This window comes from Salminus brasiliensis, chromosome 15, assembly GCF_030463535.1.
Source record: "Salminus brasiliensis chromosome 15, fSalBra1.hap2, whole genome shotgun sequence".
NCBI classification, from domain to species: Eukaryota; Metazoa; Chordata; class Actinopteri; order Characiformes; family Bryconidae; genus Salminus; species Salminus brasiliensis.
The window spans coordinates 2,950,329-2,971,124 of NC_132892.1; the positions used below are offsets into that span (position 1 = coordinate 2,950,329).

The 20,796-nt window shown below is 46.3% G+C and overlaps 2 protein-coding genes across 6 annotated transcripts in view; one reads left to right on the top strand and one right to left on the bottom strand.

Annotated features, from left to right (window-relative positions):
* hecw2b (HECT, C2 and WW domain containing E3 ubiquitin protein ligase 2b) overlaps positions 1 to 11,587 on the top strand; it is a 47,510-nt gene extending 35,923 nt beyond the window's left edge. For 2 of the 4 annotated variants that reach the window (XM_072656672.1, XM_072656673.1), the window contains exons 14-30: positions 16 to 140; positions 670 to 855; positions 1,537 to 1,689; positions 2,536 to 2,638; positions 2,744 to 2,840; positions 3,224 to 3,307; positions 3,443 to 3,552; positions 4,924 to 5,044; positions 5,131 to 5,244; positions 5,920 to 6,072; positions 6,369 to 6,467; positions 6,596 to 6,725; positions 6,823 to 6,969; positions 7,713 to 7,827; positions 8,074 to 8,159; positions 8,674 to 8,786; positions 9,581 to 11,587. In XM_072656672.1, coding sequence (XP_072512773.1) covers positions 16 to 140; positions 670 to 855; positions 1,537 to 1,689; positions 2,536 to 2,638; positions 2,744 to 2,840; positions 3,224 to 3,307; positions 3,443 to 3,552; positions 4,924 to 5,044; positions 5,131 to 5,244; positions 5,920 to 6,072; positions 6,369 to 6,467; positions 6,596 to 6,725; positions 6,823 to 6,969; positions 7,713 to 7,827; positions 8,074 to 8,159; positions 8,674 to 8,786; positions 9,581 to 9,692 — 2,048 coding nt within the window. In that variant the 3' untranslated portion in view covers positions 9,693 to 11,587. The remainder of the gene's footprint in view (positions 1 to 15; positions 141 to 669; positions 856 to 1,536; positions 1,690 to 2,535; positions 2,639 to 2,743; positions 2,841 to 3,223; positions 3,308 to 3,442; positions 3,553 to 4,923; positions 5,045 to 5,130; positions 5,245 to 5,919; positions 6,073 to 6,368; positions 6,468 to 6,595; positions 6,726 to 6,822; positions 6,970 to 7,712; positions 7,828 to 8,073; positions 8,160 to 8,673; positions 8,787 to 9,580) is intronic. The other 2 variants (XM_072656674.1, XM_072656675.1) reach the window with 1 other exon arrangement.
* A 1,814-nt stretch (positions 11,588 to 13,401) lies between these two features.
* Positions 13,402 to 20,759, bottom strand: fastkd2 (FAST kinase domains 2). 2 transcript variants are annotated; one of them, XM_072656890.1, is made up of 12 exons: positions 20,739 to 20,759; positions 19,551 to 20,191; positions 18,814 to 18,917; positions 18,589 to 18,697; positions 18,367 to 18,490; positions 18,004 to 18,143; positions 17,288 to 17,460; positions 15,632 to 15,795; positions 14,613 to 14,840; positions 14,436 to 14,505; positions 13,800 to 13,914; positions 13,402 to 13,640 (listed from the first exon to the last, which is right to left on the bottom strand). In XM_072656890.1, exons 2-12 carry the CDS (start codon positions 20,145 to 20,147, stop codon positions 13,569 to 13,571), a joined length of 1,896 nt encoding a protein of 631 aa, XP_072512991.1. In that variant the 5' UTR covers positions 20,148 to 20,191; positions 20,739 to 20,759; the 3' UTR covers positions 13,402 to 13,568. The 2 variants fall into 2 exon arrangements, with proteins under 2 accessions (XP_072512991.1, XP_072512990.1); XM_072656889.1 differs by having other exon boundaries at positions 20,324 to 20,753.
* Between the last annotated feature and the right edge of the window lie 37 nt (positions 20,760 to 20,796).

The following is a 20,796-nucleotide window of genomic DNA, read 5'->3' on the forward strand; positions in this document are numbered from 1 at the left end:
TGTTTCCGCTTCCAGAGTACCGCAGGGACGGGGCGGTGGGGCCCGCTAGCTCCCGCTCTCGCCTCTCTTTGCTGCTGCAGTCTCCCAGCGCCAAGTTCCTCACCAGCCCGGACTTCTTCAGCGTACTCCATTCCAACCCTGTGAGTCTCCTTTCTCTCCGTCCCTTTGTTCCGTCTTTGTCCAGGGACACATTTTTTTTAATATAAACAAAATACAATGTCCAATACTATGTCCAAATATTTGTGGACCCCACTTCTACTGAGGGAGTACCTCTGAATTACTGCTCTCATTTCTGATATGTGAAGCTGATGCCTAAAGGCACAATGCCCACTGGCACAGGTCAACTTGAGGGGTAATACTGCCACTACTACCACTAATCACCAATGCCTTTGTGAATGCAATCAAATCCTCACAGCTATGTCCTAACATCTAGTGGAAAGCCTTCCTAAAAGAGTAGAGAGGCTGTTTCTCCAAAAAAGCTAGACAAATTCCCTGTTCACTGGATGACTTGGTGTCCAAAAACCTTTGTCAATTTAGTCTTGGCCCTTAAACTCACCTCTTACACTAGTGACACCGATTTATACCCAATCTTTTCTCAAGCTGATCTTTACAAGTATGGAAACTGCAGTGTTGCTGGCACCTCAGCATGCTCCTCCTTCCCTTTCTCAGAGTGCCTACCGCATGTTTACAAGCAACACGTGTCTCAAACACATGATCAGCAAGGTCCGGCGGGACGCGCACCACTTCGAGCGCTACCAGCACAACCGTGACCTGGTCAGTTTCCTCAACCTGTTCGCCAACAAGCAGCTGGAGCTGCCGCGCGGCTGGGAGATGAAGCACGACCACACCGGCAAGGTCAGCCTTATTACATTAAAAATATATATGTCTAATTTTTTGCACTAGTGGTGAAATATATCCTCAGACACCTCGTACTACCTACTATAAGATATCTAGTACATATCTATAACCATCATGTATTAGCTGAGACATATCTATAACCATCATGTATTAGCTGTGAAATATCTATAACCATCATGTATTAGCTGTGAAATATCTATAACCATCATGAATTAGCTAGGAAATATCTACAACCATCATGTATTAGCTGTGAAATATCTATAACCTTCATGTATTAGCTGTGAAATAGCTATAACCATCATGTATTAGCTAGGACATATCTATAACCATCATGTATTAGCTAGGAAATATCTATAACCATAATGAATTAGCTGGGAAATATCTATAACCATAATTAATTAGCTGTGAAATATCTACAACCATCATGTATTAGCTGTGAAATATCTATAACCTTCATGTATTAGCTAGGACATATCTATAACCTTCATGTATTAGCTGGGAAATATCTATAACCATAATTAATTAGCTGAGAAATATCTATAACCATAATTAATTAGCTGGGAAATATCTATAACCATAATTAATTAGCTGGGAAATATCTATAACCATCATGTATTAGTTCATTTTGACTGAACCTGCTCATTTCATCTTCCTCTCCTCTACATTCCCCTTCCTCAGCCGTTCTTCGTGGACCACAACTGCCGCGCCACCACATTCATAGACCCCCGCCTGCCCCTGCAGAGCGCTCGGCCTAGCAGCCTCTTGGCCCACCGCCAGCACCTCAGCCGCCAGCGCAGCCACAGTGCCGGGGAGGTGAGCACACGACGTCTGGTGAGCCATCCCCCACCGCCCCGCCCCCTCCCCACCATCCCCTCATTAACTCTCCCTTCACCACAACCACAACAGAGGCAGCTTGGCGAACCCAGGTATCATGCCGGTCCGAATTATGAACCAGATCTGATGTTTTCAGGTGTGCGGATGCACAAATCTGATCCGAGATGATCAAATACATATCGGATTCAGACTCATGAATTCATGTGGGGTTTCTGTACAGTGTATAAGATGTCTAACAAAGAGCCATTTGGGATTCAGTGTGAGCATAAATACCTACTGGACTGAAGTTTTATGACTCACTGAGTGCACTTATAAAGAAATGTATGTATATATATATATATATATATATATATATATATATATATAAAGGTGCTTCAAAGGGCTGTAGAAGAACCACTTTTGGCTTCGTAAAGGAGAACTTTGTAGTAGGTGAGGAACATTAACATTGTGTAATAGTTTATTAGACCTTTAAACAATTAAGCAGTGTGGAAGGACCTATCTGACCAGGGAATCGAACCCTAGTCTGGCACTGGAAAGGCAGGGTTGTTACCCACTTACTTTACTTTAGCTACATGCCTTACTCGTTGTGATGGGCCTGTGAGCATCAGACTGAAAACATCTGATTTCAGTTCATTTTCGCCATCGCTGATATTACTAATTACTAATACACTGTTGTATCCACCTACTGGATATATCGTGAACTGCAGTATATCATTTGCTGAGTTTGGGGCATTTTGAGTACAACATCCTTCCATTCGGTCTCAATAATGATCCCGTACGTTGACTAAATATTCATATTCATTTGCAATTTCTGCTTTTTTTGTTGTTGTTTTTTATCTCCAGGTGGGTGACGATCCTCGCCACACTGGTCCACCTGTGCTGCCCCGCCCCTCCAACACCTTCGGCGCAGCCAGTCGCAGTCAGTGCCAGGATCTGGTTCCTGTCTGTACGTTAGATGGCATGAAACACGTTTATCTAATTCCACCGAACGTTTATTCCGCTGTTGTTCGAATAACGTAACCCGTTGAAGTTCACTCTGCTCTCTTTGCAGCCTACAACGACAAAATCGTGGCGTTTTTAAGGCAGCCGAACATATTTGAGATCCTGCAGGAGAGGCAGCCGGAGTTCATTAGGAATCATTCACTCAGGTAGAGGGACGATACCTGCCTCAAACCATGTGGAGATGTTCAGCAAACTCTAATAGATCCGCTTATGTGGTTTTATTGCATGGCGTGACTCACTGTTGCTGTATAAACATGGCTTGACGTTTTGATTTATCATCATCATCATCATCATCATCAGTAGGTCATGAGTTTGAGCCGTCCGTGACTGGGAGGCCAGGAGAGCATAATAGCTCCTGCTCTCTCGTGCTAGGCGTCTGTTAGGTGGACCACAGTGGACCTAGCACTTAGTGTTAGCCTAGCCTAGCCTTCACTCATCTAGCTCTGGTGGAATTGTGTGATGGGACTCTGGAAGATAATGGCTGGAAGCTGCTCTGATATTTGATATGCTCTATGTTCATGCCTTACAGGGAGAAGGTGCAGTTCATCCGTAACGAGGGAGCAGCCGGCCTCGTCCGTCTATCCAGCGACGCAGATTTGGTGATTCTGCTCAGGTAAGCTCGGGATGGCTCCTGCCGATCGCTCCTACCGATTGCTCCTGCCGATCGCTCCTTCCTATGCCTCTGAACAGTACCGAGTAAACCGCTCACTCCTGCTTCTTTTCTTCTCCACCCCCTACCCCTCCACAGCCTGTTCGAAGAGGAGGTGATGTCGTATGTGCCCCCCCACGCCTTGCTGCATCCCAGCTACTGCCAGTCTCCGCGAGGCTCTCCCGTCTCCTCCCCGCAGAACTCCCCTGGTGAGACCCCCCCCCCCGGCTGAAAAACAGCACTGTTTAAAAGTAGGCTAGAGATACTAGACTTGCTTGGCCGTGTGGTCATGCAGACTTCCTGCTTCCTCGTGAGCGTAACTGCACCAAACGGAGGTAGGACATGCAAGGCAGCATCATACGACATGAAGAGGCTGTCTACAAATTACATTGCCAGTGGCAATCATTGGGGCCCAAGCACTGTGTACCTTTTTGGAACCAGTGGAGTATAAAGGCAGTTGGTAATTGATGGAAGGTCTCAAAATAAGACCCTACATCAGTTGGACATGCCTTCGGTGAACTAAATGACTCCTGTATGTAGGTCTCTCCATGTCTGCTTTTGGGTTGCTGCAAAAACAAATCCCCTGTTGAGAGCTGTAGGACTCTGGATAATCCTCATGCTCACGATGTGAGATTGACACACTGTTTTTCACAAGTCTGCCTATAGGGGATTGTCCTACCAGATGGAAAGGAAGGGACGCATGCTGGCTGTTAACCACTGCAGGGGTTTGACCTAAATCTCAGGGACGCTTGGGGATTACCCTGGGAAAGTAAACCCTAGATTATTGGTGGGGATTTTCCACCATGTTCATGACGTTTGCCGACGGGCTTCCACCTTCAGTGTGATGTAAATTAAGCCATAAATGATGTGATTTATTATGTAATTAATATTGGACGTTCTTGTATAATTGATTGCAGTAGGTATTATTGCACTTTGTCTGTATAATTGTGTGTGTGTATATATATATATATATATATATATAATTATGTGTAATTATGTGTAATTATCTTGGGCTTCATGTACCTACTGTTCTTAAGAAGGAATTGTACAGTTTTCACAAATGGGGCCCAACAAATGTAAGAAAAATTATAGGAAGATATCATGGGTCAGTGAGACCTAATGTACTATTAATTACATGACTTTTATTTCATTCTTCAGTTCCAAACGTTCCTATTTCTTTTGAAACCTTAATTAATTAATTAATTAATTTTATTACCATCAACATATCCCCAAATAAGCCAAGAGTGAGAAATACTGCGCATCCAACACTACTGCATACCTTTGTAATTACCATCAATAACTGCAGCTTATAATACTAATACAGTTAGTACCAATTACCCAACCCACTCGTTAGCACTCCCTCCAATCACATGTAATGCTACCATCACTGGGAGGGTCCTCCGACACATGAGCAACCAGCGCTGGCTGGGTACCCAGCTCTGATGCATAAGCTATTATGGGCAATTGGAGCCAATTGTGCTCTCTCTGGCTCCGGCTGCTGATGGCACCAGCGCCTTACTCCGAAGTAGCCCAGAGGTAGGAGTTTTGACTGGATTTGGTTTATTTTTTGGTCCTCTCAGGTACACAACGAGCCAACGCCCGCGCTCCTGCCCCGTACAAGCGAGACTTTGAGGCCAAACTCCGTAATTTCTACCGCAAGCTGGAGACGAAGGGCTACGGACAGGGACCAGGGAAGGTCAAGTGAGTGTGGGGCATGCTGCGACACCATAAACTCCACTTACACAAGTACATTCTTACCAGCTTCCTCTCCTCTCTCCTCACCTCAGACTCATCATACGCAGAGACCACTTGCTGGAGGACGCCTTCAACCAGATCATGTGCTACTCCAGGAAGGACTTGCAACGAAGTAAACTTTATGTTAGCTTTGTCGGTGAGGAGGGGTGAGTGTTTAAACCGGAAACACACACAGTTCATACGAGGCGCTCTGCTTTTCTCTAGTCTGCACGCTTAAGATTAGCCTTTTAGCTCCAGCTCGCTGGTGTCCGGTTATCTGCTGATGCACGGCCCCTCATCATTGGTCAGTTTTTGAACACAGAGCCGGGTGGTGGTCCACTCTCAGCCTAGCAAGGATACTGACATCTCCAGAAACCCTGGACACATACACCCCGGTGGTCAGGGTCTCTACTGTGCAGACCAGTAAAGCTGACCAGTGATGAAAGGGATGCTAGAAACAGGTGAGCTGTGCGTCGGCAGCCGGGGCCCCAAGAGAGCATAATTGGCCAATATCGCTTAAAGGGTGACGAGCCACCCAGAGAGAGAGCACGGCCAGTTGTGCTCTCTCAGGCTCCGGCTGGCGATGGCAAAGCGGCATGGCACAGAACTCAGACTTGAGACATATGGGTCAATAGAGATCGGAGCCCATCATTGTGGGAAGCCTATAGTAGTAGTGCGCTATCTAGTGAGTAGGGCGCAATTTCGGGCTCTGCTTTTGGCTAGGCCACCAGTGGGGGAGCCAAATGTTTTCCAGTGTTTGAGATCATTAATGGAGGCTGATGAGATTGGAGCACAATAAAAATGACTTTGTTTGTTTGTTTGTTTGTTTGTTTGTTTTCTAGGCTGGACTACAGCGGCCCGTCGAGAGAGTTTTTCTTTCTGGTGTCACGGGAACTCTTTAACCCCTACTACGGCCTGTTTGAGTACTCAGCCAACGATACCTACACCGTCCAGATCAGCCCCATGTCTGCATTCGTGGACAATCATCATGAATGGTCAGTGAAAGATGAAGTGAACCCTGTCCATTCTATCAGCTCCACCTCCCCATATAGGAGCACTGTGTGTGTCCGTCTGTTTCTCTGCAGACTCAGTGCTCAGGACCCCACAAGACTGGTTGGTGGGTCATTCTCAGCACTGTAGTGACACTCTTGCTCAAACCTATGCTTCCCCCAAAATCTAGTAGACAGCCTTCTTCCCTGGACAGTAGAGACAGTTACTCCAACAAGCAAGAAAAAGGTGTCCCAATACTTTTGTCCATTTGTTTAGTATAGTTTTCATCTGTTATTTTCAGGTTTCGCTTCAGTGGACGAATCCTGGGCCTGGCTCTGATCCACCAGTACCTGCTTGACGCCTTCTTCACACGGCCCTTCTACAAGGGACTGCTGCGCATGTGAGGGTCACTGCATGGACACGGCGCCGAACTCTCAGCTCTGTGTCGGGTTTTTTATTATTATTTTCTTTCCTTTTCAGCCTTTTCTCATATTTTCTCTCTCTCTCTCTCTCTCTCTCTCTCCACAGTCCGTGCGACCTGAGTGACTTGGAGTATCTGGACGAGGAGTTCCACCAGAGCCTGCAGTGGATGAAGGACAATGACATCGAGGACATGCTGGACCTCACCTTCACTGTGAATGAGGAGGTGTTCGGACAGGTGAGTTACTTGAATGCGTCGATGTTTTAACGACAGGTTAGGCACTGAGAACCCCGATTAATGAGAGAGAGAGACGCCCGTGTTGTTTTTTTTTCAGATCACGGAGCGCGAGCTGAAGCCTGGTGGCGCTAACATCCCGGTCTCCGAGAAGAACAAGAAGGAGTACATAGAGCGCATGGTGAAGTGGCGGATTGAGAGAGGGGTTGTCCAGCAGACCGAGAGCTTGGTGCGAGGCTTCTATGAGGTACGGACTTCCCCTTCTGTTCTAGTTTCATCTATTCCACGACCGCCTCCAATGCTCGAAGTCATTTGGGGTCATTGTCCTGTTGAAAAGCCCAACTGTGTCCAGGTTTAGCTACATCCCGCCTGAAATATCCATCGTCAACAAGATTCATGAGCTATATGAAACGGAGTGGTCAAAACTAGCTCAGGATTTGGAACACAGCCATTATTAGTGCTCTTATGGGTGATTATTGGACCTTATTGGGTAAGGGCAGCTATCTCAAAGCTACAGCTCATTATATAGACTGGCGACTTAATTCGCATGCTTTAACAGAGGAGAGGCATCGCGCTGCGACCCGTGCCAAACATTTTATGGATGTGGCAAAGCAGTGGAACATCGCAAGTAAAGTGTGCACCCTAAGCCCTAAACCCTAAACCCTTAGTGCAAGGAATATGATAACAGCGACGAGACACCTATCTGATATAGATCTGATATAGAGTCACGATGAACTTTATGAAATTCTGAGATTGTGAATATTTTTGAATCATTTGACAGCTCTAATTAAAATAATAAAAAATTATATAAATTATATTAATAATTATAAATTATAAAAATTATATTAATATATACTTACATACTATTAATTGCTTTAAAATTATGGGAGACTGAGGAAAGTGTACCTCACTGTGTGTTGCTGTTCCCTTTCACGTGAGTCTGTAGAGCCAACAACTAAAGCCAATGTGTGTGTGTGTGTGTGTGTGCAGGTCGTGGACGCCCGGCTGGTGTCCGTGTTTGATGCCCGGGAGCTGGAGCTGGTGATCGCTGGAACAGCAGAGATCGATCTGGGAGACTGGAGAAACAACACTGAATATCGAGGAGGTAACCCAGGACTGATCTGTAGACGTTGTAGTGACTCTCATTACTGCCCTCTACTGGCAACAGTTAGCAGTGTCCCTGTTACCAGTAGAGCGAACGGCCAAAAACCGTTTCCCCTTAAATCCTACCGCTAAATGCAGAGCCACCAGCAGAGAGCGCTATGAAGTCTGACATCAAGCTGTTGAATATTTGCCGTGTAATAAGTATACAACCTCAGTCACGCGTGCCGATTGGTCGCTCTCTCTCTAGGTTACCATGACAACCACATCGTTATTCGCTGGTTCTGGGCGGCGGTGGAGAGATTTAACAACGAGCAGAGACTTCGGCTGCTTCAGGTGAGTGCTTTCCCCGTATACGCTACATGTCCAGATGTTTGTGGACACCCCTTCTAATCAGTGCATTTAGGTACTTGCATTGAAGTTGCAGCCGTTGCTGAGGCAGATGCTCACACAGCTCGTCTAGTCCCTGTAGAGAAACAGTGGCAATAGAATAGGACTCTCTGGAGCAGATCAACATGATGAACCTATTGGCGCCATGCTGCCTAATAATGCCAGGCGTGGGCTATAGAGGGGTATAAAGCCCCCCAGCATTGAGCTGTGGAGCAGTGGAGGAACTGTGTTCTCTGGAATGATGGATGGTGGAGCTCACCAACTCAGTCTTGTTGCTGAATGCAACCAAAAACCCAATGTAAACCTCATTATGGCTTAAAGTCATTTGAATAAATAATTACATTAATAATTAATTAATTTCATTTAATTATTTAAAAACTTGTAGAGTGTAAACAGGCTTAAAAACTCAGCCTCAGAAACGTTAGAGCCTCAGAAGTCTACTCTGCTCCTTCTGTGATAGTTTGTGACCGGGACGTCCAGCATACCCTACGAAGGCTTCGCTTCCCTCCGAGGCAGCAACGGGCCTCGCCGCTTCTGTGTGGAAAAGTGGGGCAAGATCACCTCGTTACCCAGGTAACCTCACGAAAACCTCCAAACACGTAAATGGATGAATATTAATTTCTTTTTATATATATACATATCCCCTAAATTAAATTAAAGTTACTGTGAGTAGAAGATGATCTGATCTGCAAAAGGCCTAAAGATAATTATGTTGATCAATTTTATTAATGTAATGGTTATTAAATAAATAATAAATGTGATAAATGTATTGTTTATAAGCAGTTATAAATAAATTATTATTGAATTATCATTTTTCATTGTGTATTTTTATTTTTTTTTAATTAGTTTTTAATCATTTTTATTATTTATTTTTTATATAATTTCTGTTTATTGCTCATTATTTATTGTATATTTTATGTGTTTTTTTAATTAATTTCTAGTTAAAGTTTTGTGCAAATGTACAGTGGAAAAAAGAAAAGGGTAGGATTGTAGGTAGGATTGGTAGGAAGACAAAATCAGAACCCCTGTCGGACTGCAGAAGACCACTATGGCCCGGGGGGTTGCGGGTTCGTATCCCGAGCCATGCTGCTTTGCCATCAGCAGTCAGAGTCTGAGAGAGCACAACCCCTCATCACTCTTGAAGTGATGTTGGTCGGCTCAGGCGTTTGGTGTTAGGTGAAGGGTGGAGCCGGGGACCCGGCGCTTTCCTCCAAGTCTGTCGGTGGCTGGCTTTGCATGTACCGGAGGAGACGTGCGTAACCAGACTGGGAACAGAAGGGAACATTGACAAAACAAAAACACAAATAAATAAATTAAATTAAATAAATAAATAAATAATTGTAATCTTTTCTTGTTGCCGTCAACAGGGCCCACACATGTTTCAATCGCCTCGACCTCCCTCCGTACCCCTCCTTCTCCATGCTGTATGAGAAGATGCTGACCGCAGTAGAGGAGACCAGCACCTTTGGCCTGGAGTGAGCACTGATCGACACTCTGGACTGCACTCCACTCCACAAGCTTCTCCGGGAGAGACTTGACTGAAGCCTCAGCGCCGCGGGTCTCGACAAAAAAAACAAAAAAAAGCAACAGCAAACAAACAAACTGCCACAAAAGCACTTAGGATCCATTGTTTCGTGCACTGTCTTACTTTGTTCTGTTCACGGGTGTAAACGCTTCGCAGGTCGGGAACCGCGGACATGTGCACTCGGATCAAAACTCCCAGCTGAGCGAGAACTCGTGGGAGTAGGAAGGAAGGAATGGCGCAAGGATTAAGGGCCAGAACTTCGCCTTTCCACAATCAAGAAGAAGAGGAGGAGGAGGAGTCCAGCCCGGGGAACTGCCCAGGCGACAAGGTGCCAAGATAACGTTGAGATCGGACTGAATGTATGGAGTTCGTTTTGAGGAGAAGCGAACTCAACGCTGGACCAGATAACGTTAACGTAATTGAGGTTGGGGTCTTGGACTGGAGGAGATCTGAGCGTGGCGAGCTGGCGTTGTCGACCCTTCCTCTGCAAAACGCCTTGTTTTCTAACGACCACAGCGATGCGGCGCGAATGTACCTACACACAATATCTGTTGCAGACGCAGCTTTGTAACAAACGCCCACCGCTTCCTTAGATCCCCTCGGTCACGAGTTACGTGTTACCGCTACATTTTGAATACTGTACGTTTCAGATGTATACAGCACACTTGGGTTCCAGCGTATTTATACACGGCTAGTTCTACGTTTCTACTTCCGGTTTGACACAGTGCGTTATTCGGGACTGTCTCCGACACGGACTGCACTGGCCGGCACGCGGTAGGTCAAGCAAACACACTTTCACGACATCAGCTTTTCGAAAGGGCACCTACATAGCACTTGAATTAAGCCACGTGTGTCACGGATTAGCGAATAAAAAGCGAACAAACGAACGAACAAATGAGCGAACAAACGAATGCTGCAAAGGTTTCGTTGTATGCAATTGTCAATTTCGCAGTTTTTTCCTAGTTCATTTTTAACGAGGAAACGTAGACCTGCGGAATATAACGATTTCTTTAATTTGATTGAACAAAGCTTTAGGTGTGATGTACAGTACAGGCATTCTTAAGCATCTGAATGTGAGCACCGTTCATAACGAACACCACGCTTTTTCGAATGTGTTAGTTTTCTCAGAGGCTTCTTTCACAGAGCCACCGTTTTTTTTGTTTGTTTGTTTGTTTGTTTGTTTTTGTTTGTTTTGGTAGCCCACACCCGAGCGAGGAATATCGGGATATATTCTTTCCACCGCAGATGCTTGCGCTCGAGCTCCCTGGATTTTTAACTTCACTGCCGTGACCTTGGACCTTCTGGATTGTACGCATTCCGAATGTTTCGTAACTTCCAAATCTGAAGAAAATCGTGAAAACATGCTGGAACGACGAAACGAAGCAACCAAACAAACAAGACACTTGAACTTGTTCAGGTTGACTGGCTCATCATAGCGTGCCTAGATCAGCTCAGATCAGACAGGTCCATTCCCACGCTTCACGTTTTGAGTTTCCTCTTCCATCACGAGTCCATATTTATACTTGCACTAAGTGTACCAAAGGTTTAGGGACAGCTTGGGCCGTCCTCATCTTCCTCCCTCCTTTTTTTGTGGCTGTTTGACGAGAACCTTCGATTTTCACATTCCTTCGATCACTCGGACACCCCTTTGTTTCTCGAATTTGCCATTGTACTAGAGTTTGTTATTGTACTCACTGTTTTCCAGAACTATGTTGGGTTAAATAGTGGCTTACTTTTTCTGGTTTTGTTTTGTTGTCCTCCAGAAGGATACGTTTGATTGCTTAAATAAACAAAATTGTAAAAAAATAAAAAATAAATAAATGAATCAAGGCTTCGGCCATTTGAGAAATGTGTCCACAAAGTATTGTCAGACAGCCCCATTTTAAAAATGACGAAAGTGCATATAGTTTGCTGAATTCCTATTGAAATCCTATTGAGGGCAAATAATAAACATCAATCAATCGCATTAAAATATGAATGTTTAACTGCTTACATGTAATACTTTAACTGGTAGTGATGAAATATGACTATGAGGTTATACATAGTTAATAAACTACTATGTAAGTTAGGGAATAACTAAATGCCTTAAGCCCCTCCTCCATAATCCAACATCCTATAACCTTGTTCATGTCTGTGCAACCGCCCCCACCCCTCTTTTAAGCAGTGCTTCTCTTCGCTGTGTAAGCATCAGTTATATAAAAAACATACCTCGGCTGAGTAGGACCACCAGCCCGCCACATCTGTCTCGGGCTGTGTTTCCCAGAAGTCTCAGGTTTTCCTCCAGAACTCATGAGGCTCTTCAATCTGGCACACAAGCACTGAAGAACTATAAGCAAACCCAAACTCTATGAAGAGGGGTTCAGTGAATGTCAGGGACTCCATGAGGTACCAGGAGATTTCAAATGGAAATCGGCTGTCTCTTCCAGAAAGCTTCAACTGGGTTGTGGATATCATCATGTTTCTTTACCGTCCCACGTTTGAAGCAATGATGTTAATCAACTTCTGACCTTAAAATCTCCAGTTTACAGAGGGAGTGACCCCAGCTCCAGCCCCGTATCCTGCAGGTTATTGTAACTGAGGTCCAGGTGACAGCAGTACAAAGCTTAATTAGACAGGTGGGGTTTTATTTGGTGGTTCCGCTCTTGTTTTAACTGTTCCAGCAGTGTGTGTGCAGTGAAATCGGCAATTATATGAAGTAAAATTAATAAAAAATGAATGAAGAGTTCAATCAGTTACTTAGCATCAGTGATGGCTCAGCGGTTACAGCATGGGGCTGTTGCGGGTTCGATACCCAGGCTCGGCAAGCTGCCACTGTTGGGCTCTTGAGCAAGGCCCTTCACCCTTTCGCAGGGCTCCTTTCACTTGGGAAAAAAATCAATTAATTAAGTTAAGTCGGACTCTGGTTCAGTTTCACCCTTGCTGCGCTTCGCCGGGGCAGGTGGGAATACGATGGTTGAGCTCCGATACAGGCCGAGACAACCACAACGAGACCCTCGAGAAGAGGCGGTTTTGGTCCGTTCCTGAATGGACTCTGGAGTGCTTCTTTTGGGGTGAGAGCTAAATGGTTCCTGTAGCCTGGTGTAGACTCATGCCTCATATAAACATTCCTCAAAATAATTAAATTAAAGAAACAAATCTGAAATCAAATGTTCTCTTTAAGAAATTAGATCTGGTGCAGAATAAAAGGAATAGCACCTGATTATCTAACTTGGTGGGCATCCATATTTGGGACCGATGTGGAAGCCGAGGACAAAACCCATACAAAACTCCTATCTGGACGTGTAAGTTGGGTATGGCAATGACCTTCATGTGCCTGATGAGTGTGTGTAAACCTCTGACCGCAGCTGTAAGTGGAGCACAAGAGCCTTTGGACTTAGGACCCAGATTCGTATCCACCACTGGACTTTTCTTCTGTTCTGTGGAAATAATAGGATGAGTGGCGGGTGGCAACAACTTGATATTAATCCTATGATTTACTAAATTGTGGCCACTACTTAATTACCTCAATCCCTTGCCTTACTAAGTTGAGGCCCCCACTTCATCTCATTCGCATGCCTTATTATGTGGCCACCACTTGATGATCTCAATTCTTCGCCTTACGGGGCTCCGTACATTTGGGTAGAAGTACAAAACTTCCACCACAGCACAAATTACTCAAGTAAATTACAATTACAATTACTCACTTTATTTCTCCACTGGAAGCCACTTCGACAAACACTGACACACGAGGTACACTTTGTGTACATTAGCAGTCCAACACTTCAGAAGAACAGTGAAGCCAGATTATGAAAGCCTGACTGGAGCATTTTTTTTAATTATATTTTATTATTTTATAAAAGGAAGTTCTTCAGTATCTGCATCATCATGTGGTAAGGCATGCCGTTTAGCTTCTGCACTGGGATCTACCAAAAAAAAAAAGAAAAGCTGAAATTATTGTTGCTGTTATTATTATTATGAGATTTATATTTATAGTACAGTAAAAATAAATAAAGGACAGGGTTACGGGGTTACTTTTAGGGAAGACCACTGCCAATCGCTTCATTTGGTGGGAAATCACTCACCACTCGAGGTTCATAACCCAGTAGTTTGAGGTGACGGATTTTCCTGGCCAGGTCGCTGCAAGGATGAGTCGTCCCAAAGCAAAAAGAGCCCAGAGAAACACAGAGCACTGCAACCCTGTGATAAATAATATAGGACTGACATTAGATTGATTAAGTTACTTAACCGTTTAACATGCATTGTATCCGCCCAGTCAACCTTTATTTTTGACCAAATTGCTGTTAATAAAAAAAATTACAAAATTCTTCTGCTTCGGCTCGGTTTCAGAAGAAGTCCTGGAAGATTCTGGAGTGGCCGTCACAGTTGGCGGAGACCTGAACCCCATAGAAATATCTGTGGTGGGATGTGAGGAAGGTGGTTGCAGCAGCAGGAAAACCCAATAGCATTAGTGAACTGGAGGCCGCTGCCCATGAGGAAAAAGGGGCTAAGGGGCTAAGGGTCCTCAGGACCAGGTGTCTGGCTATGCGGCGGGTCAGAAGAACAGAAGGTTCTCTATTGAGACAGCACTCGTTCTATTAGTCGCGCTTAGATGTAAAAACGCTCTCGTTTGATTGGTTTATTGCAAACCGGTGAACTCCTGTATAGCCGACAATGCTACACACATATATAGCTAATGTGTAATCACTTGTAACACTTACCGTCGAGATTTTTGAGCTGGTACAGAATGTTCTTTAGGGGAGACGTAATCTGGCAAAGTGACCACAAAGTCTACAACACAAACAGGGGGATGAATCCAATCACCACTTTAATTTAACGCAATTATTTACGATAGAAGGCACGCAAACTGAACTGTGCCCAGGGACGGTGGACCTTACCGATGAAATAGACTTGCTCTTCAACAACAGACTCCCTCACCGCAGCCATCCCAAACAAACTGGTCAGAGCACTGAGCAGCTCTGGGTTTATGGGCCGTTGCTTTGGCATGAGGAAGCCGTGGAGGTGTGGGATGGGCGACAGCGTGGGAGGAAGAGGAGGGCTGTCCAGACGTAAACACAGGCCCAGGATAAACAGCTTCATCTGCACGCCATTAGATAAGGAACTCTCTGTGGGTTAAAACAGAGTATATTCATACCTTCAGTACTACGAAAAACAACAAATACTTGTTGGCCATTTTATCGGAAACACCTACTGCGTAGATGTACTGTATAGGTTTACAATTACTGACTGTGGTCCTGTTTACCGCTGCACGGTTTATCAGTCCCTGACTAACGTCCTTGTCAGTGGACCGCTCCTGGACGCAGAGATGGTTTCAGGTTGAGCCTGATACACCGCAATATCCGGTCAGCGGTGGTCAGATGGTGCTCACTTATGATAGAGGTTTCTGATTAAATGGCCAATGGACATGAATATTTAATGAGTTCTGTTTTTTTGCACCTCGTCATGTCAGAATATTATGACCACCCTGGTTTAGGATGAACTCAGCCTATTAGATCAGGTCCACTTCCCTTCTGGGAGCACTGTGTAGTTCAAAGCTCAGGACTGACCCACAGGACTGACCACCACAGAGCAGGTAGGTAGTATTTGGGTGGCGGGCGGGCTGGCAGGTCATTCTCAGCAGTGCAGCGACACTGACCGACATGCCGGTAGGGAGGAATGGATCAGACACTGGGCAGTGTCCTGCGGGCACTGATGAGGGACTAGAGGATGACCAAGACCCACAAAATTAATCTTCAAGGTGGACCAGCTAGGCAGGAGTAGGCACTTCCCACTCTCTCTAATAGAGAGTGGGAAGTGAGTCACTATATGGGAAGTGGAGCTGATGGAATGGGCCCGAGTTCATTCCATATATTATCATAAATATGATATGATTGTATGATATATGATGAGCACAGACCATCACGTAGCAGCTCATCCAGACATTCCTTCTGCAGCAGCTTCTCCAGGGGAGCGTGAGGAAAGTGCTCCATGTGACTGAGGAAGCTGACGGCTTTCAGCAGGTCCACAGGGGACATTTTGGGAAGATAGGACTCCAGCACATGTGTTACAGCAGCCAAGAACCTTTCAAAGAGAAAGGAGGAGAGCTCAATTGAATACAGGCATTGAAAAGGTGAAGCCAAAGGCAGCATCAAGCTGTTTTCACACCGAACACGGTTTCAAACGGAGGCGGAATTTCAGCAGCGGACGCCTGGGGGCGTACAAAATTCAATCGCTGAGCAGTGGGTGCAGTTCCCTCCACCGTGGAGGAAAGGCTGAAACCTATGGGTTTGTAGCCACCAGCGTTTAAACTAGATCAGATCTGAGATCAGATTCCCTAACAGTCTGCCCCAGATCAGATCTCCCAACAGTCTGCCCCAGATCAGATCTCCCAACAGTCTGCCCTAGATCAGATATCCTAACTGTCTGCTCCAAATCCCATCCCCTAACAGTCTGCCCTAGATCAGATATCCTAACTGTCTGCTCCAGATCAGATCCCCTAACAGTCTGCTCCAGATCAGATCCCCTAACAGTCTGCCCCAGATCAGATCTCCTAACAGTCTGCTCCAGATCAGATCCCCTAACAGTCTGCCCCAGATCAGACCTCCTAACAGTCTGCTCCAGATCAGATCTCCTAACAGTCTGCCCCAGATCAGATCCCCTAACAGTCTGCCCCAGATCAGATCCCCTAACAGTCTGCTCCAGATCAGATCCCCTAACAGTCTGCTCCAGATCAGATCCCCTAACAGTCTGCCCCAGATCAGACCTCCTAACAGTCTGCCCCAGATCAGATCCCCTAACAGTCTGCCCCAGATCAGATCTCCTAACAGTCTGCTCCAGATCAGATCTCCTAACAGTCTGCTCCAGATCAGATCTCCTAACAGTCTGCCCCAGATCAGACCTCCTAACAGTCTGCCCCAGATCAGATCCCCTAACAGTCTGCTCCAGATCAGATCCCCTAACAGTCTGCTCCAAATCCCATCCCCTAACAGTCTGCTCCAGATCAGATCCCCTAACAGTCTGCCCCAGATCAGATCCCCTAACAGTCTGCTCCAGATCAGATCTCCTAACAGTCTTCTCCAGATCAGATCCCCTAACAGTCTGCTCCAGATCAGATCTCCTAACAGTCTGCTCCAGATCAGATCCCCTAACAGTCTGCCCCAGATCAGATCCCCTAACAGTCTGCCCCAGATCAGACCTCCTAACAGTCTGCCCCAGATCAGATCCCCTAACAGTCTGCCCCAGATCAGACCCCCTAACAGTCTGCTCCAGATCAGACCCCCTAACAGTCTGCCCCAGATCAGATCCCCTAACAGTCTGCCCCAGATCAGACCTCCTAACAGTCTGCTTCAGATCAGACCCCCTAACAGTCTGCCCCAGATCAGATCCCCTAACAGTCTGCTCCAGATCAGCCCCCCTTAACAGTCTGCTCCAGATCAGATCTCCTAACAGTCTGCCCCAGATCAGATCCCCTAACAGTCTGCCCCAGATCAGATCTCCTAACAGTTTGCCCCAGATCAGATCCCCTAACAGTCTGCTCTAAATCAGACGTAAAAATAAAATTAATCAAACTCACTCCGCCCGCTTCTCTTTCAGGTCGTGGTTGAGGAAAGAGTAGATCTGTAGAATGTCCATGAGGTTTCTGAGCGTGAGGCTGTCTGGTGACTGGATCACACTATCTGCAAACATGTCCAACAAAGCCTCAGGACGGAAGCGAAGCCTTTGCAACTGCAACAGCAAGCTGATCATCTGAAAAGCAAAGAACATACCGGATGCTCATGACCAGGTAACCTTTGAAAAGCAGGTTTTGCTGATCTTCAGGTGTTGCCATTGCTACTAGAAGATGGTCACAAAGGTATGGTTGAAACTGGTTTGGCTGAAACTGCAAAAACCACAAAACCCAGCAGGTCAGATGATCCAACCCCCCCCTTTTCTACAAATTTGGTTCTGCCAATTAACCCACCAGTTCATATCTTCTCATAGCACTAGCAATGCTCCCGGCACTAGGAGGGGAAGGACTACATGTCTCCTCCGATACATGCAAAGCCAGCCGGTGCCTCTTTCACAACTGCTGCCAGCGCTGCAAAGCTGGTCAGAGTGTGCCGGGTCTCCGGCTCCACCGCACCAGGCAACAGATGCCTGTGCCGGCCAACATCGCCTAAGCATGACGAAGGGCGAGAGCACGGCCAACTGGGCCATAGGGGTAGCAAATTAGACAGCTGAACCACTCGGAGCCTGAGAGCATCTTCTAAACGGTCAATGACCACATGTGATTGTAAATTAACTCCGAACCCGTTTCTGAGGCCACATGTTGAACGTGTTGACCAAGTGCTGGGAGACGCTCGAGAAGAGGACAAAGTTCTTGTAGGAGAGCACACGGCAGGATTCCAGCACCCTCAACAGCTTGTCATAAGGGATGTAGAGTATATTTTCTGTGGGAGGGCAGAAAAGTCAAGGTGGAGCTGAGCTATGGGTCAACCGAACAGGGGCAAAGAATCATCTACACAGCCCTACAATTCAACTCAAACCTTCTCAGAACCTTCTGGAACCCTTTACTGGAGATGTGGTCAGCCTAGATATGCAGTCAGTCAAAATCCTAAAATCCTAAAATCCCCTAAAAACAATTTTTACAAGTGTCAACAAAGCTTCACTTACGAGCTAACTTCTTGCTGCAGATGTCCAGCAGTGGTCTGGAGTTCAGATTCATGGTGGCCAAGGTAATTATCATGAACTGAGCGTTGGGGAGAGTAAACTGATCCGTCATAGACAGCGCCTTCATCTAGAGGGAACACGCAGAACAGTTAGCAAACGACAGCGCATTCAGAGAGAATCCGAGAGATCGGAGCCCTCAACAACATCATCAAACATCCAACCAACCTCCAGCTTCTTCGTGATGGCTTCTGAAGTATCTTCCCCAAACATGCACATGATTTTCTGCAGACACACCACGCTGTCGATTTTAGGAATCCGGTCCTCCAGTATGAGCCTGCAAACACAGAGGACATGCTGACCGGCGCATACAGGACCGTACACAGGACAGTACTGCAGTGCTGCAGTCCAGACTCCAGCACTCGCTTCTTCAGCTAGTAGAGATCATCGTACTTCAAACCCTCCTTAAGCGCAGAAGTGTTGCTGCAGCTCTCCATCTCTTGCAGGCAGGTGCACAACATGGAGAGGGACCTCTCATCAAAGTCATTCAGTCGTTCCTACAAAGAGAAACATTGAAAGCATTAAGATCGGCCAATCACGCTGCGCTCCCCTCGCCCCACTGCGGTCCTCCCTCTGCTGCACAGACTCCAGAGTTTAGGGGCATTTACACACAGTCCGGTTTCACCATGTTGAAGTTACAGACCCCTAAATTTCAGGGCACCTAAGCCTAGGCTGCAGAGCCTACAGAGGAGCCCATATAGAGGGTCAGCACTGACCCCTTTAGCCCCCTTAAAACGTTTGATAGGGAAAGCGGTCAAACCTGGAATGAACCAAGCGACCGTCTTCTTGAGCTAAAGGCAGCTGGACTCTGTCCAAAATGACCAAAACCAGATGATCCTCAGCTCTTGGAGGCGTTTATGACTCCCAGACGTCAAGCTGCGTCCCGAACATTATGGTGCCCTGAAGTGAGTGGTGTATGTAAATACCCCTAAAGTCTGAAATGTGTTTGGCTGGGTTTCAAGGGGTCAAGGGGGTCACCGTTAACCCAGATGCTATATCTGCATTAAGACGGTTCCTCAAAGGTTCTTCAGTTATGGTTCTACAGCGAATGGTTCCAAGTAAAAACCTTTGCCTTTCCCAAAGAACCACAGCAGAACCCTACTTCTGCTTTTACTAGCCCGAAGCCTGACCTGTATGACCCGCAGCAAAGTCTGCTCCACCAAGCTCCTTTGGAGGATGCCCAGCCTGACCATGGCCAGCAGAGTGTGGGCCAGGTCAATGGGAAGCATGTGAGGCGCCTCAATCCTGGCTCTGCGGCACAGCTCCCTGAAGCCCGGATGCTCCAACATCAGCCTGAGCTCGCAGCGCCTCTGATCAATCCTCATCATCTTGGTGGTCTCCCACAAGCGCCACAAGCTGTTGCTGATGTTCGCAAAGGCCGCGTTATGGCCCACCAGGTCCAGGACGTCAGATGGCGAGGCGCAACCCTGCAGCCTTTTGTAGAAAGACACCTTGCCCTCAAAGGTCTCGGAGGCGTTACCGCCCCCGTCGGAGACGACAGCAGGCGCCTGGCCGCGTTCTTCGACCTGCTGACACAAAAACCTGACCCTGTGAGTCCATTGCTGCTCCAGCAGCGTCCTCCCGGGCCTCGCCGAGGGCACCGTACAGCTTCTGCGGTGGGCAAGGGCAGTTCTTGGGTGCGAAAGCGGACCACGCTGCTGAACACACACTGACGTAAACCTGCCCGAGAGTCTCAACATCTGTTCTCCTGACTTGAAGACGTTCATGCTGAGACTAGGCCAAAGCAGAGGAGCTCCACTTCAAGACTGACCTGAGAAAAACAACAACAACAACAACAACAACAACAAACACACAGATCACATTAGTTACACCCCTTTAAAACACTAGTGTCCATTAAAACAACCTGGAGGAGCCTTGAAGGTGTCTTTTTTAGCCCTTTCACCTTTAATTTGACGTTAATTTTGCATTTTGAGAAGAAGACTCTGGATGGATGGCTGGATGTGGTAGATGCTAGCTAGCTAGCTAGGTTAACACTTAGCTAGCTACCTCTTTAGCTATCTAGCTCCCGGAGCTATAATAATAATAATAATAATAACGAAGTATTAACGTTTAAACCAGTCGAATAAATGAAGCCTTAACCTTGACTAGCGACTCTGTCAACCACATCTTACCTACCCTGCAGTTGCTCATAATTAGCTAGATAGCTAGCAACTAGCTACGACCCCTAAACCGTTTAAACCCTCTATCTAGCGATTAACTTAGCTATCCTCCTTAAATGAAAGCAGCTCTAATAAACACACGCAGCTATAAATAATAATATAAAGTCATAACCCTGCCCTTTCAGGAGTAAAACGCACATGTTAGGCGTTATTCGGACCGTGTCCCAAATTGCTAGCTACATTTCTCCCCCACCAT

Coding starts and splice junctions, on each gene's coding strand:
- fastkd2 (XM_072656890.1), bottom strand. CDS start 20,147: ATGAACGTCTTCAAGTCAGGAGAACAGATGTTGAGACTCTCGGGCAGG. Junction 13,915..14,435: donor CCAGCTCAAAAATCTCGACG/GTAAGTGTTACA, acceptor TATTTATCACAG/GGTTGCAGTGCTCTGTGTTT. Junction 13,641..13,799: donor TGGGTTATGAACCTCGAGTG/GTGAGTGATTTC, acceptor TTTTTTTGGTAG/ATCCCAGTGCAGAAGCTAAA.